This window comes from Salvelinus namaycush, unplaced genomic scaffold (assembly GCF_016432855.1).
Source record: "Salvelinus namaycush isolate Seneca unplaced genomic scaffold, SaNama_1.0 Scaffold856, whole genome shotgun sequence".
Classification (NCBI taxonomy): Eukaryota; Metazoa; Chordata; class Actinopteri; order Salmoniformes; family Salmonidae; genus Salvelinus; species Salvelinus namaycush.
This window is the reverse complement of record NW_024061593.1, coordinates 37,896-61,397: the sequence shown is the minus strand read 5'-3', so window position 1 is coordinate 61,397 and position 23,502 is coordinate 37,896. Positions and strand designations below refer to the sequence as shown.

The following is a 23,502-nucleotide window of genomic DNA, read 5'->3' as shown; positions in this document are numbered from 1 at the left end:
AGTGGGTAGATTCTGCTCTTTGTCAGTATAGTGGGTAGATTCCAGTCTCTGTCAGTATAGTGGGTAGATTCCAGTCTTTGTCAGTATAGTGGGTAGATTCCAGTCTTTGTCAGTATAGTGGGTAGATTCCAGTCTTTGTCAGTATAGTGGGTAGATTCTGCTCTTTGTCAGTATAGTGGGTAGATTCCAGTCTCTGTCAGTATAGTGGGTAGATTCCAGTCTCTGTCAGTATAGTGGGTAGATTCCAGTCTCTGTCAATATAGTGGGTAGATTCCAGTCTCTGTCAATATAGTAGGTAGAGTCCAGTTTGTCAATATAGTGGGTAGATTCCAGTCTGTCAGTATAGTGGGTAGATTCCAGTCTTTGTCAGTATAGTGGGTAGATTCCAGTCTCTGTCACTATAGTGGGTAGATTCCAGTCTTTGTCAGTATAGTGGGTAGATTCCAGTCTTTGTCAGTATAGTGGGTAGGTTCTGCTCTTTGTCAGTATAGTGGGTAGATTCCAGTCTCTGTCAGTATAGTGGGTAGATTCCAGTCTCTGTCAATATAGTGGGTAGATTCCAGTCTCTGTCAATATAGTAGGTAGAGTCCAGTCTGTCAATATAGTGGGTAGAGTCCAGTCTTTGTCAGTATAGTGGGTAGAGTCCAGTCTTTGTCAGTATAGTGGGTAGATTCCAGTCTCTGTCACTATAGTGGGTAGATTCTAGTCTTTGTCAGTATAGTGGGTAGATTCCAGTCTTTGTCAGTATAGTGGGTAGATTCTGCTCTTTGTCAGTATAGTGGGTAGATTCCAGTCTCTGTCAGTATAGTGGGGAGATTCCAGTCTCTGTCAGTATAGTGGGGAGATTCCGGTCTCTGTCAGTATAGTGGGTAGAGTCCGGTCTCTCTCAGTATAGTGGGTAGATTCTGCTCTTTGTCAGTATAGTGGGTAGATTCCAGTCTCTGTCAGTATAGTGGGTAGATTCCAGTCTCTGTCAGTATAGTGGGTAGATTCCAGTCTCTGTCAGTATAGTGGGTAGATTCCAGTCTCTGTCAGTATAGTGGGTAGATTCCAGTCTTTGTCAGTATAGTGGGTAGATTCCAGTCTCTGTCAGTATAGTGGGTAGATTCCAGTCTTTGTCAGTGTAGTGGGTAGATTCCGCCCTTTGTCAGTGTAGTGGGTAGATTCCGCCCTTTGTCAGTACAGTGGCTAGATTCCAGTCTTTGTCAGTATAGTGGGTAGATTCCAGTGTCTGTCACTATAGTGGGTAGATTCTGCTCTTTGTCAGTATAGTGGGTAGATTCCAGTCTTTGTCAGTATAGTGGGTAGATTCCTCTCTTTGTCAGTATAGTGGGTAGATTCCAGTCTCTTTCAGTATAGTGGGTAGATTCCAGTCTTTGTCAGTATAGTGGGTAGATTCCAGTTTTTGTCAGTATAGTGGGTAGATTCTGCTCTTTGTCAGTATAGTGGGTAGATTCCAGTCTCTGTCAGTATAGTGGGTAGATTCCAGTCTCTGTCAGTATAGTGGGTAGATTCCAGTCTCTGTCAGTATAGTGGGTAGATTCCAGTCTTTGTCAGTATAGTGGGTAGATTCCAGTCTTTGTCAGTATAGTGGGTAGATTCCAGTCTCTGTCAGTATAGTGGGTAGATTCCAGTCTTTGTCAGTGTAGTGGGTAGATTCCGCCCTTTGTCAGTGTAGTGGGTAGATTCCGCCCTTTGTCAGTACAGTGGCTAGATTCCAGTCTTTGTCAGTATAGTGGGTAGATTCCAGTCTCTGTCACTATAGTGGGTAGATTCTGCTCTTTGTCAGTATAGTGGGTAGATTCCAGTCTTTGTCAGTATAGTGGGTAGATTCCTCTCTTTGTCAGTATAGTGGGTAGATTCCAGTCTCTTTCAGTATAGTGGGTAGATTCCAGTCTTTGTCAGTATAGTGGGTAGATTCCAGTTTTTGTCAGTATAGTGGGTAGATTCCAGTTTGTGTCAGTATAGTGGGTAGATTCCAGTCTCTGTCAGTATAGTGGGTAGATTCCAGTCTCTGTCAGTATAGTGGGTAGATTCGAGTCTCTGTCAGTATAGTGGGTAGATTCCAATCTTTGTCAATATAGTGGGTAGATTCCAGTCTGTGTCACTATAGTGGGTAGTGAGGCTAATATAAGACTCTGACGTGCGACTAGACCACAGATCGGTATTAGTAGCAAAATACGTCAAATCTGTCTTGAGCAGTTCCTCAACTTTTTCCCTACACTCGGCGTAGAGTTTAGGCAGTTCGGTGTGAGAGAAATGTTTGCGGCCAGGGAGCACGTACCTGGGGTCAATTCAATTGATAAGCCTCTGGAAACCTTCCTTTTCCACTGTGCTAATTGGTAGCATGTCCTTAGCAATGCAATGCATAATAGCATGTGTGATGTCTTTCTTTTCCATGTTTGCTCGCAGGGCATAAACGCTGTCAGTGTTGACTGCTTCGGGCGAACATCCCTAGATTGGCTGGTGCTTGAGGGGCTTTTATCAATACCGTGGCGCAAACTCAAACTTCCTGCATGTTCCAAAGAGTGATTTAGCTTCAGATGGTGAAAAAGGTTTGTCGTATTACCAGACTTGGTAGCCATCTGTCTACGGCACAATTTGCACCGAACATTGCTCTGCTCTTTGTCGGACTTCAAAAAGCCAAACCACTTCCAAACTACTGAAACAGTTGGACCCTTTTTATCAATCATTTCTACGTTGGAAGCTGCTCCTTCTCCATGGCTATCACTGTCCCTGTTTTCACCTACATCACTCCTTCTCCATGGCTATCACTGCTTTCACCTACATCACTCCTTCTCCATGGCTATCACTGCCACTGTTTTCACCTACATCACTCCTTCTCCATGGCTATCACTGCCACTGTTTTCACCTACATCACTCCTTCTCCATGGCTATCACTGCCACTGTTTTCACCTACATCACTCCTTCTCCATGGCTATCACTGCCACTGTTTTCACCTACATCACTCCTTCTTCATGGCTATCACTGCCACTGTTTTCACCTACATCACTCCTTCTCCATGGCTATCACTGCCACTGTTTTCACCTACATCACTCCTTCTCCATGGCTATCACTGCCACTGTTTTCACCTACATCACTCCTTCTCCATGGTTATCACTGCCACTGTTTTCACCTACATCACTCCTTCTCCATGGCTATCACTGTCCCTGTTTTCACCTACATCACTCCTTCTCCATGGCTATCACTGTCCCTGTTTTCACCTACATCACTCCTTCTCCATGGCTATCACTGTGACTGTTTTCACCTACATCACTCCTTCTCCATGGCTATCACTGTCCCTGTTTTCACCTACATCACTCCTTCTCCATGGCTATCACTGTGACTGTTTTCACCTACATCACTCCTTCTCCATGGCTATCACTGTCCCTGTTTTCACCTACATCACTCCTTCTCCATGGCTATCACTGCCACTGTTTTCACCTACATCACTCCTTCTCCATGGCTATCACTGTCCCTGTTTTCACCTACATCACTCCTTCTCCATGGCTATCACTGCCACTGTTTTCACCTACATCACTCCTTCTCCATGGCTATCACTGCCACTGTTTTCACCTACATCACTCCTTCTCCATGGCTATCACTGCCACTGTTTTCACCTACATCACTCCTTCTCCATGGCTATCACTGCCACTGTTTTCACCTACATCACTCCTTCTCCATGGCTATCACTGTCCCTGTTTTCACCTACATCACTCCTTCTCCATGGCTATCACTGTCCCTGTTTTCACCTACATCACTCCTTCTCCATGGCTATCACTGCCACTGTTTTCACCTACATCACTCCTTCTCCATGGCTATCACTGCTTTCACCTACATCACTCCTTCTCCATGGCTATCACTGCCCCTGTTTTCACCTACATCACTCCTTCTCCATGGCTATCACTGCTTTCACCTACATCACTCCTTCTCCATGGTTATCACTGCCACTGTTTTCACCTACATCACTCCTTCTCCATGGCTATCACTGTCCCTGTTTTCACCTACATCACTCCTTCTTCATGGCTATCACTGTCCCTGTTTTCACCTACATCACTCCTTCTCCATGGCTATCACTGCCCCTGTTTTCACCTACATCACTCCTTCTCCATGGCTATCACTGTCCCTGTTTTCACCTACATCACTCCTTCTCCATGGCTATCACTGCCACTGTTTTCACCTACATCACTCCTTCTCCATGGCTATCACTGCCACTGTTTTCACCTACATCACTCCTTCTTCATGGCTATCACTGTCCCTGTTTTCACCTACATCACTCCTTCTCCATGGCTATCACTGTCCCTGTTTTCACCTACATCACTCCTTCTCCATGGCTATCACTGCCACTGTTTTCACCTACATCACTCCTTCTCCATGGCTATCACTGTCCCTGTTTTCACCTACATCACTCCTTCTCCATGGCTATCACTGTCCCTGTTTTCACCTACATCACTCCTTCTCCATGGCTATCACTGTCCCTGTTTTCACCTACATCACTCCTTCTCCATGGCTATCACTGTCCCTGTTTTCACCTACATCACTCCTTCTCCATGGCTATCACTGCCACTGTTTTCACCTACATCACTCCTTCTCCATGGTTATCACTGCCACTGTTTTCACCTACATCACTCCTTCTCCATGGCTATCACTGTCCCTGTTTTCACCTACATCACTCCTTCTCCATGGCTATCACTGTCCCTGTTTTCACCTACATCACTCCTTCTTCATGGCTATCACTGCCACTGTTTTCACCTACATCACTCCTTCTCCATGGCTATCACTGTCCCTGTTTTCACCTACATCACTCCTTCTCCATGGCTATCACTGTCCCTGTTTTCACCTACATCACTCCTTCTCCATGGCTATCACTGCCACTGTTTTCACCTACATCACTCCTTCTCCATGGCTATCACTGCCACTGTTTTCACCTACATCACTCCTTCTCCATGGCTATCACTGCTTTCACCTACATCACTCCTTCTCCATGGCTATCACTGCCACTGTTTTCACCTACATCACTCCTTCTCTATGGCTATCACTGCCCCTGTTTTCACCTACATCACTCCTTCTCCATGGCTATCACTGTCCCTGTTTTCACCTACATCACTCCTTCTCCATGGCTATCACTGCCCCTGTTTTCACCTACATCACTCCTTCTCCATGGCTATCACTGCTTTCACCTACATCACTCCTTCTCCATGGTTATCACTGCCCCTGTTTTCACCTACATCACTCCTTCTCCATGGCTATCACTGCCCCTGTTTTCACCTACATCACTCCTTCTCCATGGTTATCACTGCCACTGTTTTCACCTACATCACTCCTTCTCCATGGCTATCACTGCCCCTGTTTTCACCTACATCACTCCTTCTCCATGGCTATCACTGCTTTCACCTACATCACTCCTTCTCCATGGTTATCACTGCCACTGTTTTCACCTACATCACTCCTTCTCCATGGCTATCACTGTCCCTGTTTTCACCTACATCACTCCTTCTCCATGGCTATCACTGTCCCTGTTTTCACCTACATCACTCCTTCTCCATGGCTATCACTGTCCCTGTTTTCACCTACATCACTCCTTCTCCATGGCTATCACTGCCACTGTTTTCACCTACATCACTCCTTCTTCATGGCTATCACTGCTTTCACCTACATCACTCCTTCTCCATGGTTATCACTGTCCCTGTTTTCACCTACATCACTCCTTCTCCATGGTTATCACTGCCACTGTTTTCACCTACATCACTCCTTCTCCATGGCTATCACTGCCACTGTTTTCACCTACATCACTCCTTCTCCATGGCTATCACTGCCACTGTTTTCACCTACATCACTCCTTCTTCATGGCTATCACTGCCCCTGTTTTCACCTACATCACTCCTTCTCCATGGCTATCACTGTCCCTGTTTTCACCTACATCACTCCTTCTCCATGGCTATCACTGCCCCTGTTTTCACCTACATCACTCCTTCTCCATGGCTATCACTGCTTTCACCTACATCACTCCTTCTCCATGGCTATCACTGCCCCTGTTTTCACCTACATCACTCCTTCTCCATGGCTATCACTGCCCCTGTTTTCACCTACATCACTCCTTCTCCATGGTTATCACTGCCACTGTTTTCACCTACATCACTCCTTCTCCATGGCTATCACTGCCACTGTTTTCACCTACATCACTCCTTCTCCATGGCTATCACTGCCACTGTTTTCACCTACATCATCACTCCTTCTCTATGGCTATCACTGCCCCTGTTTTCACCTACATCACTCCTTCTCCATGGCTATCACTGTCCCTGTTTTCACCTACATCACTCCTTCTCCATGGCTATCACTGTCCCTGTTTTCACCTACATCACTCCTTCTCCATGGTTATCACTGTCCCTGTTTTCACCTACATCACTCCTTCTCCATGGCTATCACTGCCCCTGTTTTCACCTACATCACTCCTTCTCCATGGCTATCACTGCTTTCACCTACATCACTCCTTCTCCATGGTTATCACTGCCACTGTTTTCACCTACATCACTCCTTCTCCATGGCTATCACTGTCCCTGTTTTCACCTACATCACTCCTTCTCCATGGCTATCACTGTCCCTGTTTTCACCTACATCACTCCTTCTCCATGGCTATCACTGTCCCTGTTTTCACCTACATCACTCCTTCTCCATGGCTATCACTGCCACTGTTTTCACCTACATCACTCCTTCTTCATGGCTATCACTGCCACTGTTTTCACCTACATCACTCCTTCTCCATGGCTATCACTGCCACTGTTTTCACCTACATCACTCCTTCTCCATGGCTATCACTGCCACTGTTTTCACCTACATCACTCCTTCTTCATGGCTATCACTGTCCCTGTTTTCACCTACATCACTCCTTCTCCATGGCTATCACTGTCCCTGTTTTCACCTACATCACTCCTTCTCCATGGTTATCACTGCCACTGTTTTCACCTACATCACTCCTTCTCCATGGCTATCACTGCCACTGTTTTCACCTACATCACTCCTTCTCCATGGCTATCACTGCCCCTGTTTTCACCTACATCACTCCTTCTCCATGGCTATCACTGCCACTGTTTTCACCTACATCACTCCTTCTCTATGGCTATCACTGCCCCTGTTTTCACCTACATCACTCCTTCTCCATGGCTATCACTGTCCCTGTTTTCACCTACATCACTCCTTCTCCATGGCTATCACTGTCCCTGTTTTCACCTACATCACTCCTTCTCCATGGTTATCACTGTCCCTGTTTTCACCTACATCACTCCTTCTCCATGGCTATCACTGCCCCTGTTTTCACCTACATCACTCCTTCTCCATGGCTATCACTGCCCCTGTTTTCACCTACATCACTCCTTCTCCATGGCTATCACTGCTTTCACCTACATCACTCCTTCTCCATGGTTATCACTGCCACTGTTTTCACCTACATCACTCCTTCTCCATGGCTATCACTGTCCCTGTTTTCACCTACATCACTCCTTCTCCATGGCTATCACTGTCCCTGTTTTCACCTACATCACTCCTTCTCCATGGCTATCACTGTCCCTGTTTTCACCTACATCACTCCTTCTCCATGGCTATCACTGCCACTGTTTTCACCTACATCACTCCTTCTTCATGGCTATCACTGCCACTGTTTTCACCTACATCACTCCTTCTCCATGGCTATCACTGCCACTGTTTTCACCTACATCACTCCTTCTCCATGGCTATCACTGTCCCTGTTTTCACCTACATCACTCCTTCTCCATGGCTATCACTGTCCCTGTTTTCACCTACATCACTCCTTCTCCATGGCTATCACTGTCCCTGTTTTCACCTACATCACTCCTTCTCCATGGCTATCACTGCCCCTGTTTTCACCTACATCACTCCTTCTCCATGGCTATCACTGCCCCTGTTTTCACCTACATCACTCCTTCTCCATGGCTATCACTGCCACTGTTTTCACCTACATCACTCCTTCTCCATGGTTATCACTGCCCCTGTTTTCACCTACATCACTCCTTCTCCATGGCTATCACTGCCACTGTTTTCACCTACATCACTCCTTCTCCATGGTTATCACTGCCACTGTTTTCACCTACATCACTCCTTCTCCATGGCTATCACTGCCACTGTTTTCACCTACATCACTCCTTCTCCATGGCTATCACTGTCCCTGTTTTCACCTACATCACTCCTTCTCCATGGCTATCACTGTCCCTGTTTTCACCTACATCACTCCTTCTCCATGGTTATCACTGCCCCTGTTTTCACCTACATCACTCCTTCTCCATGGCTATCACTGTCCCTGTTTTCACCTACATCACTCCTTCTCCATGGCTATCACTGCTTTCACCTACATCACTCCTTCTCCATGGCTATCACTGCCACTGTTTTCACCTACATCACTCCTTCTCCATGGCTATCACTGTGACTGTTTTCACCTACATCACTCCTTCTCCATGGCTATCACTGCCACTGTTTTCACCTACATCACTCCTTCTCCATGGTTATCACTGCCACTGTTTTCACCTACATCACTCCTTCTCCATGGCTATCACTGCCACTGTTTTCACCTACATCACTCCTTCTCCATGGCTATCACTGTCCCTGTTTTCACCTACATCACTCCTTCTCCATGGTTATCACTGCCCCTGTTTTCACCTACATCACTCCTTCTCCATGGTTATCACTGCCCCTGTTTTCACCTACATCACTCCTTCTCCATGGCTATCACTGCCACTGTTTTCACCTACATCACTCCTTCTCCATGGCTATCACTGCCACTGTTTTCACCTACATCACTCCTTCTCCATGGCTATCACTGTCCCTGTTTTCACCTACATCACTCCTTCTCTATGGCTATCACTGCCCCTGTTTTCACCTACATCACTCCTTCTCCATGGTTATCACTGCCACTGTTTTCACCTACATCACTCCTTCTCTATGGCTATCACTGCCCCTGTTTTCACCTACATCACTCCTTCTCCATGGCTATCACTGTCCCTGTTTTCACCTACATCACTCCTTCTCCATGGCTATCACTGCCCCTGTTTTCACCTACATCACTCCTTCTCCATGGCTATCACTGCTTTCACCTACATCACTCCTTCTCCATGGCTATCACTGTCCCTGTTTTCACCTACATCACTCCTTCTCCATGGCTATCACTGTGACTGTTTTCACCTACATCACTCCTTCTCCATGGCTATCACTGCTTTCACCTACATCACTCCTTCTCCATGGCTATCACTGTGACTGTTTTCACCTACATCACTCCTTCTCCATGGCTATCACTGCTTTCACCTACATCACTCCTTCTCCATGGTTATCACTGCCACTGTTTTCACCTACATCACTCCTTCTCCATGGCTATCACTGCCCCTGTTTTCACCTACATCACTCCTTCTCCATGGCTATCACTGTCCCTGTTTTCACCTACATCACTCCTTCTCCATGGCTATCACTGCCCCTGTTTTCACCTACATCACTCCTTCTCCATGGCTATCACTGCTTTCACCTACATCACTCCTTCTCCATGGTTATCACTGTGACTGTTTTCACCTACATCACTCCTTCTTCATGGCTATCACTGTCCCTGTTTTCACCTACATCACTCCTTCTCCATGGCTATCACTGTCCCTGTTTTCACCTACATCACTCCTTCTCCATGGTTATCACTGCCCCTGTTTTCACCTACATCACTCCTTCTCCATGGCTATCACTGTCCCTGTTTTCACCTACATCACTCCTTCTTCATGGCTATCACTGTCCCTGTTTTCACCTACATCACTCCTTCTCCATGGCTATCACTGTCCCTGTTTTCACCTACATCACTCCTTCTCCATGGCTATCACTGTCCCTGTTTTCACCTACATCACTCCTTCTCCATGGCTATCACTGTGACTGTTTTCGCCTACATCACACATTTTTCGTGGTTAATAGTGGCTACTTCACTCGGTGCTAAGTGTTTTTTAGTGGGCGTATACCTCTCCATGTGCATATTGTCACTTCTCCGCACGTTTCTGCTGTGTCACAGAGGTGAAATGGACTGCTGTACCTACATTTTCCATAATGTTGATATAGAATAATTATCTAGATGTTTTTATATTGTTATTGAGGGAAGTAATTACCTGTTATTGATATTGATTTATCGCCCAGCCCTACTACAAGCTTGGCACATCTGTATTTGGGGAGTTTTATCACATTCTTCTCTGCAGATCCTCTCAAGCTCTGTCAGGTTGGATGGGGAGTGTCGCTGCACAGCTATTTTCAGGTCTCTCCAGAGATGTTCAATCAGGTTCAAGTCCGGGCTCTTGCTGGGCCACTCAAGGACATTGAGACTTGTCCCAAAGCCACTCCTTTGTTGTTTTGGCTGTGTGCTTAGGGTCATTGTCCTGTTGGAAGGTGAACCTTCGCCCCAGTCTGAGGTCCTGAGCGGTCTGGAGCAGGTTTTCATCAAGGCTCTCTCTGTACTTTTCTCTGTTCATCTTTCCCTCAATCCTGACTAGTCTCTCAGTCCCTGAAACTGAAAAACATCCCCACAGCATGATGCTGCCACCACCATGCTTCACTGTAGGGATCGTACCAGATTTCCTCCAGGCGTGACTCTTGGCATTCAGGCCAAAGAGTTCAATCTTGGTTTCATCAGACCAGAGAATCTTGTTTCTCATGGTCTGAGAGTCATTTAGGTGCCTTTTGGCCAACTCGAAGCGGGCTGTCATGTGCCTTTTACTGAGGAGTGGCTTCCGTCTGCCACTCTACCATAAAGGCCTGTTTGGTGGAGTGCTGCAGAGATGGGAGAACCTTCCAGAAGGACAACCATCTCCACAGAGGAGCTCTGTCAGTGACCATTGGGTTCTTGGTTATGTCCCTGACTCAGCCCCTTCTCCCCCGATTGCTCAGTTTGCCCAGGCAGCCAGCTCTAGGAAGATCAATCAATCAAATGTATTTATGAAGCCCTTTTTACATCAGCAGATGTAAAATAACTGCCTTCATTTAGCTGGACCCCAGGAAGACCATAATACATCCAAATACAAAGTGCTGTACAGAAGCCCAGCCTAAAACCCCAAACAGCAAGCAATGGAGATGTAGAAGCATGTTGGCTAGGAAAAAAACTCCCTAGAAAGGCAGGAACCTAGAAAGAAACCTAGAGAGGAACCAGGCTCTAAGGGGTGGCCAGTTCTCTTCTGGCTGTGCCGGGTGGAGATTATATGAGTACATGGCCATTTAAGGCCAGGTTGTTCTTCAAGATGTTCATAGATGACCATCAGGGTCAAATAATAATCACAGTGGTTGTAGAGGGTGTAACAGGTCAGTACCTCAGGAGTAAATGTCAGTTGGCTTTTCATAGCTGAGCATTCAGAGGTCGAGACAGCAGGTGCAGTAGAGAGAGAGAGTCGAAAACAGCTGGTCCGCGACAAGGTAGCACGTCCAGTTAACAGGTCAGGGTAGCCACAGGCAGAATAGTTGAAACTGGAGCAGCAGCACGACCAGGTGGACTGGGGACAGCCAGGAGTCATCAGGCCATGTAGTCCTGAGGCATGGCCTCAGGTCCTCCGTGAGGGGAGGGAGAGAGAATTCGAGGGAGCATACTTAAATTGACACAGGACACAAGATAAGACAGGAGAATTACACCAGATATAACAGACTGACCCTAGCCCCCTGGCACATAGGCAGCTGTGGCCCCGTCCGAAGATACCCCCAGACAGGGCCAACCAGGCATGATATAACCCCACCCACTTTGCCAAAGCACAGCCCCCACACCACTAGAAGGATATTAACAGACCACCAACTTACTACCCTGAGACAAGGCTGAGTATAGCCCACAAAGATCTCCAACTACAACAACCTTAAATTACATACCAGCTAGACAAAAAAGAAGCCTTCAGATTCAATTCCTCCGACAATGAACTCAAATAATTAAAAGGAAAACAAAATCTAAATTCAGTTTTAGAATCTACAACGGACTAGAATCCTCCAGTGATGACAGTACCCATTGCATTATCACAGAGGACTGGATAATAATAATAAATAGTACCCATTACATTATCACAGAAGACTGGATAATAATAATAAATAGTACCCATTACATTATCACAGAGGACTGGATAATGTTAATATATAGTACCCATTACATTATCAGAGGACTGGATAATAATAATATATAGTACCCATTACATTATCACAGAGGACTGGATAATAATAATATATATTACCCATTGCATTATCACAGAGGACTGGATAATAATAATAAATAGTACCCATTACATTATCACAGAGGACTGGATAATAACTAGTACCCATTACATTATCACAGAGGACTGGATAATATTAATATATAGTACCCATTGCATTATCACAGAGGACTGGATAATAATAATAAATAGTACCCATTACATTATCACAGAGGACTGGATAATAATAATATATAGTACCCATTACATTATCACAGAGGACTGGATAATAACTAGTACCCATTACATTATCACAGAGGACTGGATAATATTAATATATAGTACCCATTGCATTATCACAGAGGACTGGATAATAACTAGTACCCATTACATTATCACAGAGGACTGGATAATAATAATATATAGTACCCATTACATTATCACAGAGGACTGGATAATAATAATAATATATAGTACCCATTACATTATCACAGAAGACTGGATAATAATAATATATAGTACCCATTACATTATCACAGAGGACTGGATAATAATAATATATAGTACCCATTGCATTATCACAGAGGACTGGATAATAATAATATATAGTACCCATTACATTATCACAGAGGACTGGATAATAATAATATATAGTACCCATTACATTATCAGAGGACTGGATAATAATAATATATAGTACCCATTACATTATCAGAGGACTGGATAATAATAATATATAGTACCCATTACATTATCAGAGGACTGGATAATAATAATATATAGTACCCATTACATTATCACAGAGGACTGGATAATAATAATATATAGTACCCATTACATTATCACAGAGGACTGGATAATAATAATATATAGTACCCATTACATTATCACAGAGGACTGGATAATAATAATATATAGTACCCATTACATTATCACAGAGGACTGGATAATAATAATATATAGTACCCATTACATTATCACAGAGGACTGGATAATAATAATATATAGTACCCATTGCATTATCACAGAGGACTGGATAATAATAATATATAGTACCCATTGCATTATCACAGAGGACTGGATAATAATAATATATAGTACCCATTGCATTATCACAGAGGACTGGATAATAATAATAAATAGTACCCATTACATTATCACAGAGGACTGGATAATAATAATAAATAGTACCCATTACATTATCACAGAGGACTGGATAATAACTAGTACCCATTACATTATCACAGAGGACTGGATAATAATAATATATAGTACCCATTACATTATCACAGAGGACTGGAAAATAATAATATATAGTACCCATTACATTATCACAGAGGACTGGATAATAATAATATATAGTACCCATTACATTATCACAGAGGACTGGATAATAACTAGTACCCATTACATTATTACAGAGGACTGGATAATAATAATAACTAGTACCCATTACATTATCACAGAGGACTGGATAATAATAATAATAATAATAACTAGTACCCATTACATTATCACAGAGGACTGGATAATAATAATATATAGTATCCATTACATTATCACAGAGGACTGGATAATAATAATATATAGTACTCATTACATTATCACAGAGGACTGGATAATAATAATATATAGTACCCATTACATTATCACAGAGGACTGGATAATAATAATATATAGTACCCATTACATTATCACAGAGGACTGGATAATAATAATATATAGTACTCATTACATTATCACAGAGGACTGGATAATAATAATAAATAGTACCCATTACATTATCACAGAGGACTGGATAATAACTAGTACCCATTACATTATCACAGAGGACTGGATAATAATAATATATAGTACCCATTACATTATCACAGAGGACTGGATAATAATAATATATAGTACCCATTACATTATCACAGAGGACTGGATAATAACTAATACCCATTACATTATCACAGAGGACTGGATAATAATAATATATAGTACCCATTACATTATCACAGAGGACTGGATAATAATATATAGTACTCATTACATTATCACAGAGGACTGGATAATAATAATAAATAATACCCATTACATTATCACAGAGGACTGGATAATAATAATATATAGTACCCATTACATTATCACAGAGGACTGGATAATAATAATATATAGTACCCATTACATTATCACAGAGGACTGGATAATAATAATATATAGTACCCATTACATTATCACAGAGGACTGGATAATAATAATATATAGTACCCATTACATTATCACAGAGGACTGGATAATAATAATATATAGTACCCATTACATTATCACAGAGGACTGGATAATAATAATATATAGTACCCATTGCATTATCACAGAGGACTGGATAATAATAATAAATAGTACCCATTACATTATCACAGAGGACTGGATAATAATAATAAATAGTACCCATTACATTATCACAGAGGACTGGATAATAATAATAAATAGTACCCATTACATTATCACAGAGGACTGGATAATAATAATAAATAGTACCCATTACATTATCACAGAGGACTGGATAATAACTAGTACCCATTACATTATCACAGAGGACTGGATAATAATAATATATAGTACCCATTACATTATCACAGAGGACTGGAAAATAATAATATATAGTACCCATTACATTATCACAGAGGACTGGATAATAATAATATATAGTACCCATTACATTATCACAGAGGACTGGATAATAACTAGTACCCATTACATTATTACAGAGGACTGGATAATAATAATAACTAGTACCCATTACATTATCACAGAGGACTGGATAATAATAATAATAATAATAACTAGTACCCATTACATTATCACAGAGGACTGGATAATAATAATATATAGTACCCATTACATTATCACAGAGGACTGGATAATAATAATATATAGTACCCATTACATTATCACAGAGGACTGGATAATAATAATATATAGTACTCATTACATTATCACAGAGGACTGGATAATAATAATATATAGTACCCATTACATTATCACAGAGGACTGGATAATAATAATATATAGTACCCATTACATTATCACAGAGGACTGGATAATAATAATAAATAGTACCCATTACATTATCACAGAGGACTGGATAATAATAATATATAGTACTCATTACATTATCACAGAGGACTGGATAATAATAATATATAGTACCCATTACATTATCACAGAGGACTGGATAATAATAATATATAGTACCCATTACATTATCACAGAGGACTGGATAATAATAATATATAGTACTCATTACATTATCACAGAGGACTGGATAATAATAATAAATAGTACCCATTACATTATCACAGAGGACTGGATAATAACTAGTACCCATTACATTATCACAGAGGACTGGATAATAATAATATATAGTACCCATTACATTATCACAGAGGACTGGATAATAATAATATATAGTACCCATTACATTATCACAGAGGACTGGATAATAATAATATATAGTACCCATTACATTATCACAGAGGACTGGATAATAACTAATACCCATTACATTATCACAGAGGACTGGATAATAATAATATATAGTACCCATTACATTATCACAGAGGACTGGATAATAATAATATATAGTACTCATTACATTATCACAGAGGACTGGATAATAATAATAAATAGTACCCATTACATTATCACAGAGGACTGGATAATAATAATATATAGTACCCATTACATTATCACAGAGGACTGGATAATAATAATATATAGTACCCATTACATTATCACAGAGGACTGGATAATAACTAATACCCATTACATTATCACAGAGGACTGGATAATAATAATATATAGTACCCATTACATTATCACAGAGGACTGGATAATAACTAATACCCATTACATTATCACAGAGGACTGGATAATAATAATATATAGTACCCATTACATTATCACAGAGGACTGGATAATAATAATATATAGTACCCATTACATTATCACAGAGGACTGGATAATAACTAATACCCATTACATTATCACAGAGGACTGGATAATAATAATATATAGTACCCATTACATTATCACAGAGGACTGGATAATAGACGGAGTCTACAGACGGAGTCTACAACCCACACAAGTGGCTCAGGTAGTGCAGCTCATCCAGGATGGCACATCAATGCGAGCTGTGGCAAGAAGGTTTGCTGTGTCTGTCAGCGTAGTGTCCAGAGCATGGAGGCGCTACCAGGAGACAGGCCAGTACATCAGGAGACGTGGAGGAGGCCGTAGGAGGGCAACAACCCAGCAGCAGGATCGCAACCTCCGCCTTTGTGCAAGGAGGAGCACTGCCAGAGCCCTGCAGAATGACCTCCAGCAGGCCACAAATGTGCATGTGTCAGCATATGGTCTCACAAAGGGTCTGAGGATCTCATCTCGGTACCTAATGGCAGTCAGGCTACCTCTGGCGAGCACATGGAGGGCTGTGCGGCCCCACAAAGAAATGCCACCCCACACCATGACTGACCCACCGCCAAACCGGTCATGCTGGAGGATGTTCCAGGCAGCAGAACGTTCTCTACGGCGTCTCCAGACTCTGTCACGTCTGTCACATGTGCTCATGTGCTCAGTGTGAACCTGCTTTAATCTGTGAAGAGCACAGGGCGCCAGTGGCGAATTTGCCAATCTTGGTGTTCTCTGGCAAATGCCAAACGTCCTGCACGGTGTTGGGCTGTAAGCACAACCCCCACCTGTGGACGTCGGGCCCTCATACCACCCTCATGGAGTCTGTTTCTGACCGTTTGAGCAGACACATGCACATTTGTGGCCTGCTGGAGGTCATTTTGCAGGGCTCTGGCAGTGCTCCTCCTTGCACAAAGGCGGAGGTAGCGGTCCTGCTGCTGGGTTGTTGCCCTCCTACGGCCTCCTCCACGTCTCCTGATGTACTGGCCTGTCTCCTGGTAGCGCTTGATGTGCCATCCTGGATGAGCTGCACTACCTGAGCCACTTGTGTGGGTTGTAGACTCCGTCTCATGCTACCACTAGAGTGAAAGCACTGCCAGCATTTAAAAGTGACCAAAACATCAGCCAGGAAGCATAGGAACTGAGAAGTGGTCTGTGGTCACCACCTGCAGAACTACTCCTTTATTGGGGGTGTCTTGCTAATTGCCTATAATTTCCACCTTTTGTCTATTCCATTTGCACAACAGCATGTGACATTTATTGTCAATCAGTGTTGCTTCCTAAGTGGACAGTTTGATTTCACAGAAGTGTGATTGACTTGGAGTTACATTGTGTTGTTTAAGTGTTCCCTTTATTTTTTTGAGGAGTGTATATAGTACCCATTACATTGTCACAGAGGACTGGAAACTAATAATAATATATAGTACCCATTACATTATCACAGAGGACTGGATAATAATAATATATAGTACCCATTGCATTATCACAGAGGACTGGATAATAATAATATATAGTACCCATTACATTATCACAGAGGACTGGATAATAATAATATATAGTACCCATTACATTATCACAGAGGACTGGATAATAATAATATATAGTACCCGTTACATTATCACAGAGGACTGGATAATAATAATATATAGTACCCATTACATTATCACAGAGGACTGGATAATAATAATATATAGTACCCATTACATTATCACAGAGGACTGGATAATAATAATACACTGCTCAAAAAAATAAAGGGAACACTTAAACAACACAATGTAACTCCAAGTCAATCACACTTCTGTGAAATCAAACTGTCCACTTAGGAAGCAACACTGATTGACAATAAATTTCACATGCTGTTGTGCAAATGGAATAGACAAAAGGTGGAAATTATAGGCAATTAGCAAGACACCCCCCAAAAAGGAGTGATTCTGCAGGTGGTGACCACAGACCACTTCTCAGTTCCTATGCTTCCTGGCTGATGTTTTGGTCACTTTTGAATGCTGGCGGTGCTCTCACTCTAGTGGTAGCATGAGACAGAGTCTACAACCCACACAAGTGGCTCAGGTAGTGCAGCTCATCCAGTAATATCTTTCTAGCCGCAAGAATGAAAACAATAACGAGACACTGACGATCACCTCCAATACCTCCTGGACTGGACCAACAACATCCATCACCTCCAATACCTCCTGGACCAACAACACCCATCACCTCCAATACCTCCTGGACTTGACCAACAACATCCATCACCTCCAATACCTCCTTGACTGGACCAACAACATCCATCACCTCCAATACCTCCTGGACTGGACCAACAACATCCAACAACATCCAATACCTCCTGGACTGGACCAACAACATCCAATACTTCCTGGACTGGACCAACAACATCCATCACCTCCAATACCTCCTGGACTGGACCAACAATATCCATCACCTCCAATACCTCCTGGACTGGACCAACAACATCCATCACCTCCAATACCTCCTGGACTGGACCAACAATATCCATCACCTCCAATACCTCCTGGACTGGACCAACAACACCCATCACCTCCAATACCTCCTGGACTGGACCAACAATACCAACAACACCCATCACCTCCAATACCTCCTGGACCAACAACACCCATCACCTCCAATATCTCCTGGACTGAACCAACAATACCAACAACATCCATCACCTCCAATACCTCCTGGACTGGACCAACAACACCCATCACCTCCAATACCTCCTGGACTGGACCAACAACAGCCATCACCTCCAATACCTCCTGGACTGGACCAACAACACCCATCACCTCCAATACCTCCTGGACTGGACCAACAACACCCATCACCTCCAATACCTCCTGGACTGGACCAACAACACCCATCACCTCCAATACCTCCTGGACTGGACCAACAACACCAACAACATCCATCACCTCCAATACCTCCTGGACTGGACCAACAACACCCACACCTCCAATACCTCCTGGACTGGACCAACAACACCAACAACATCCATCACCTCCTGGACTGGACCAACAACACCCATCACCTCCAATACCTCCTGGACTGGACCAACAACAGCCATCACCTCCAATACCTCCTGGACTGGACCAACAACACCCATCACCTCCAATACCTCCTGGACTGGACCAACAACACCAACAACACCCATCACCTCCAATACCTCCTGGACTGGACCAACAACACCAACAACACCCATCACCTCCAATACCTCCTGGACTGGACCAACAATACCCATCACCTCCAATACCTCCTGGAATGGACTGACAATATCCATCACCTCCAATACCTCCTGGACTGGACCAACAACACCCATCACCTCCAATACCTCCTGGACTGGACCAACAATATCCATCACCTCCAATACCTCCTGGACTGGACCAACAACATCCATCACCTCCAATACCTCCTGGACTGGACCAACAATACCCATCACCTCCAATACCTCCTGGACTGGACCAACAACACCCATCACCTCCAATACCTCCTGGACTGGACCAACAACACCCATCACCTCCAATACCTCCTGGACTGGACCAACAACACCCATCACCTCCAATACCTCCTGGACTGGACCAACAACACCAACAACATCCATCACCTCCATTACCTCCTGGACTGGACCAACAACACCCATCACCTCCAATACCTCCTGGACTGGACCAACAATATCCATCACCTCCAATACCTCCTGGACTGGACCAACAACATCCATCACCTCCAATACCTCCTGGACTGGACCAACAACATCCACGACATGGAAAAAAATAAGTGACAGTTTGCTTGAAACTGGACCCCTTTGTAAATAGCTTGACAAAATGGACATCATATATTAACCATAAAATATCGGAACCTGTCCATACAATAGACCAGATTACAGACCAATGAAACACACTTAAAGGATGCACATGGGAAGAGGGAGGAGCTCCCATCATCCTAGACAAATGTATATGTTTAAAAATAAATCATATTTGTTTTTTTTTAAATAATGTTGGGAAAATTATATTATTTTATACTAATTGCTCAGAAAAAATATATTTTTTTAAAGATGGGAGTTATCATTTTATGCCCAATAGAAATAAATGTTAAATAATGTATTTAGCAGGTGTTGAGGTTTCATTCAGGGTCCACACAGTAGCAAAAGGTTTTGCAACAGAAGACAAAAACCCTCCCCATTTTGTCCCTCCCAGTTTCGGCCCATTTGCTTCAGTTGAATTTCTATTAAACATGACCCTGATCTCTCTGTTATACTAAATAATCTGTTTTTGACAGGAGAGAGGCCAGACACAGAGGAACCAGAGCCAGAGACGTCCAAACAAGCAAGACCACACCACTGCTCCCTCTGTGGAAAGAGTTTTAGCCAGTTAATGAATCTGAAAAGACATGAGAGAACACACATAGGAGATAAGCCTCATCACTGCTCCCATTGTGGAAAGAGTTTTACCCGATTAGAACACCAGAAAAAACACGAGAGAACACACACAGGAGAGAAACCTTTCCAATGCTCCCAGTGTGGAAATAATTTTACCCGGTTAGGGAGCTTGAATGAGCATAAGAGAATTCACACAGGAGAGAAACCTTTCCACTGTTCCCTGTGTGGAAAGAATTTTACCTGGTTAGCGAGCCTGAATGAACATAAGAAAATTCACACAGGAGAGAAACCTTTCCACTGCTCCCAGTGTGGAAAGAATTTTGCCCGGTTATGGAACCTAAAGGAGCATGAAAGAATACACACCGGAGAGAAGATATACAAATGTTCTCAATGTGGAAAGAGTTTTACCTGGTTAGGTGATCTGAAAAGACATAACAGGACACACACAGGAGAGAAGCCTTAGCAATGCTCCCACTGTGGAAAGAGATTCACCCGGGTTGGGAGCATGAAAATACATTCGGGAGCGAAACCTCATCAATGCTCTCTATTTGGAAAGAGATTTACCTGGTTAAGGCGACTGAAAGAACATGAACAAATCCACACCTGATAGAATGTTATCAATGCTCCCAATGTGGAAGGATATTTACACAGTTAGGGAAAGACCATGAGGGAACACACAGACAAGAAGCCTTACCACGCACCCCAGGTGGAGAGAGATTTACCCAGTTAGGGAAAGACCATGAGGGAACACACAGACAAAAAAGCCTTACCACTGCTCCCAGTGTGGAAGGATATTTACACAGTTAGGGCAAGACCATGAGGGAACACACAGACAAAAAAGCCTTACCACTGCACCCAGGGTGGAGAGCGATATCAAATCACACGGACCTAAAGTTCACAAGAGCACACACACTGCTCTGACATTTGTCTTCTATATTTTAAATGTTTTTTTATGCCACATTAACTCAATTATACAGAATGTAATAAAGACATAGTTATGTTTTTTTTAAACATGAATTGAATATATAGTATGTCTGTTTTAAATGTAGAATACGTCAGTTTCATCTGCATGTAATGGAGGAGTATTAATACCTGGGTGTTGTACTTGACCAGGCTTACAGTGGGCAGAAATGCACAGATAAAGATAGCAGAGGCTCTACAGTTTTTTGATTATCCAGATGCCACAATATCACATAATCATAGAGGCTGTCACAGTGGAAGAGGAGGAGACTGTCACATTAGAAGAAGAGGTGGATTTTATAGTGAAAGAAGAGAAAGGACCTTTTGGAGTGAAAGAGGAGACAGGAGATCTGATTAACACTAGTGAGTACTGTCTTAAAAACAGGACCACAAACTCTGCCATTGTTCAACTAATGTATGATTTTTAAGAGGCATTCTATTGACGTTTTACACTTGAATTTGTTATTCAGGGATGTGTTCAGTACGAGATAACAGTGTTCAGCGTTTAATTAAACAGTGTGATTGGTGGCCCAGAGATTGTGTTTTCAAATGGTCACACCCATATTAAAGGAGAATTGTGCATTTTTTAATATTTTTTTTTACAACCAAATGTATATTTTTGATGTAAGTGTTATAGAAGGGTCCAGACACTTGTTCTTGAGAAACTTACCCCAACCATTGATTAGGGATGGACACAGTTATTTGAATATTCTTTACATCAAATAACCTTACATTCTCTGTGACATTTCTACATACAAGGATAGACCACGACAGTTTTATGACAGTTTTTTTTAGTTTTTATGAGTGCACCTGTAAAAAATACATACCGGTAGCCGACACACTTCATACGTGTAGCTTCTTGTTGTCAGCCAATCAAAGCAGCTCTACAGTCAGAGACTCCATGTGTATTACAATTACGGAATGAAGTTGGCTAAATGACAAGGAGTCGGCTACAATCATCAACCAACAGGTGGGCTGTTGTTTAATCTGAATGGAGTTGTTGTAGACATGGACAGGTAATGCAGCAAAATAGCCTCTATTAGCCTTGCTAGCTAGCTAGCTTCTTTACACCGATTTGATGCAGGCAAGACAGACACTACCAGATGAGATGATAGATAACCTATGGCGGCAGGTTACCTAGTGGTTAGTGTTGGGCCAGTAACCGAAAGGTTGCTGGATCGAATCCCTGAGCTGACAAGGTGGCCGTCAATTGTAAATAAGAATTTGTTCTCAACTGAATTGCGTTGTTAAATAAAGGTTAAATGAAAAAACATGTTTGCTTAAGTTGGTTTGGCTACTCTCTCTCTCTCTCTCCGTGTCAGACAGACTGGTCCCTCTGCTCCTCCTCATCCATCTCTTCTCTCTCTCTCTCCGTGTCAGACAGACTGGTCCCTCTGCTCCTCCTCATCCATCTCTTCTCTCTCTCTCTCCGTGTCAGACAGACTGGTCCCTCTGCTCCTCCTCATCCATCTCTACTCTCTCTCTCTCTCTCTCCGTGTCAGACAGACTGGTCCCTCTGCTCCTCCTCATCCATCTCTACTCTCTCTTTCTTTCTCTCCGTGTCAGACAGACTGGTCCCTCTGCTCCTCCTCATCCATCTCTACTCTCTCTCTCTCTCTCTCTCTCTCTCCGTGTCAGACAGACTGGTCCCTCTGCTCCTCCTCATCCATCTCTACTCTCTCTCTGTGTCAGACAGACCGGTCCTCTGCTCCTCCTCATCCATCTCTACTCTCTCTCTCTCTCTCTCTCTCCGTGTCAGACAGACTGGTCCCTCTGCTCCTCCTCATCCATCTCTACTCTCTCTCTCTGTGTCAGACAGACCGGTCCTCTGCTCCTCCTCATCCATCTCTACTCTCTCTCTCTCTCTGTGTCAGACAGACCGGTCCTCTGCTCCTCCTCATCCATCTCTACTCTCTCTCTCTCTCTGTGTCAGACAGACCGGTCCTCTGCTCCTCCTCATCCATCTCTACTCTCTCTCTCTCTCTGTGTCAGACAGACCGGTCCTCTGCTCCTCCTCATCCATCT

General features: G+C 43.2%; 1 protein-coding gene across 1 annotated transcript in view; it reads left to right on the top strand.

Moving 5' to 3' along the window:
- LOC120043071 (gastrula zinc finger protein XlCGF17.1-like) overlaps positions 1-22,676 on the top strand; it is a 31,307-nt gene extending 8,631 nt beyond the window's left edge. The window contains exon 2 of the mRNA XM_038987795.1: positions 20,418-22,676. Coding sequence (XP_038843723.1) covers positions 20,418-20,980 — 563 coding nt within the window. The 3' untranslated portion in view covers positions 20,981-22,676. The remainder of the gene's footprint in view (positions 1-20,417) is intronic.
- Positions 22,677-23,502: the final 826 nt, after the last annotated feature.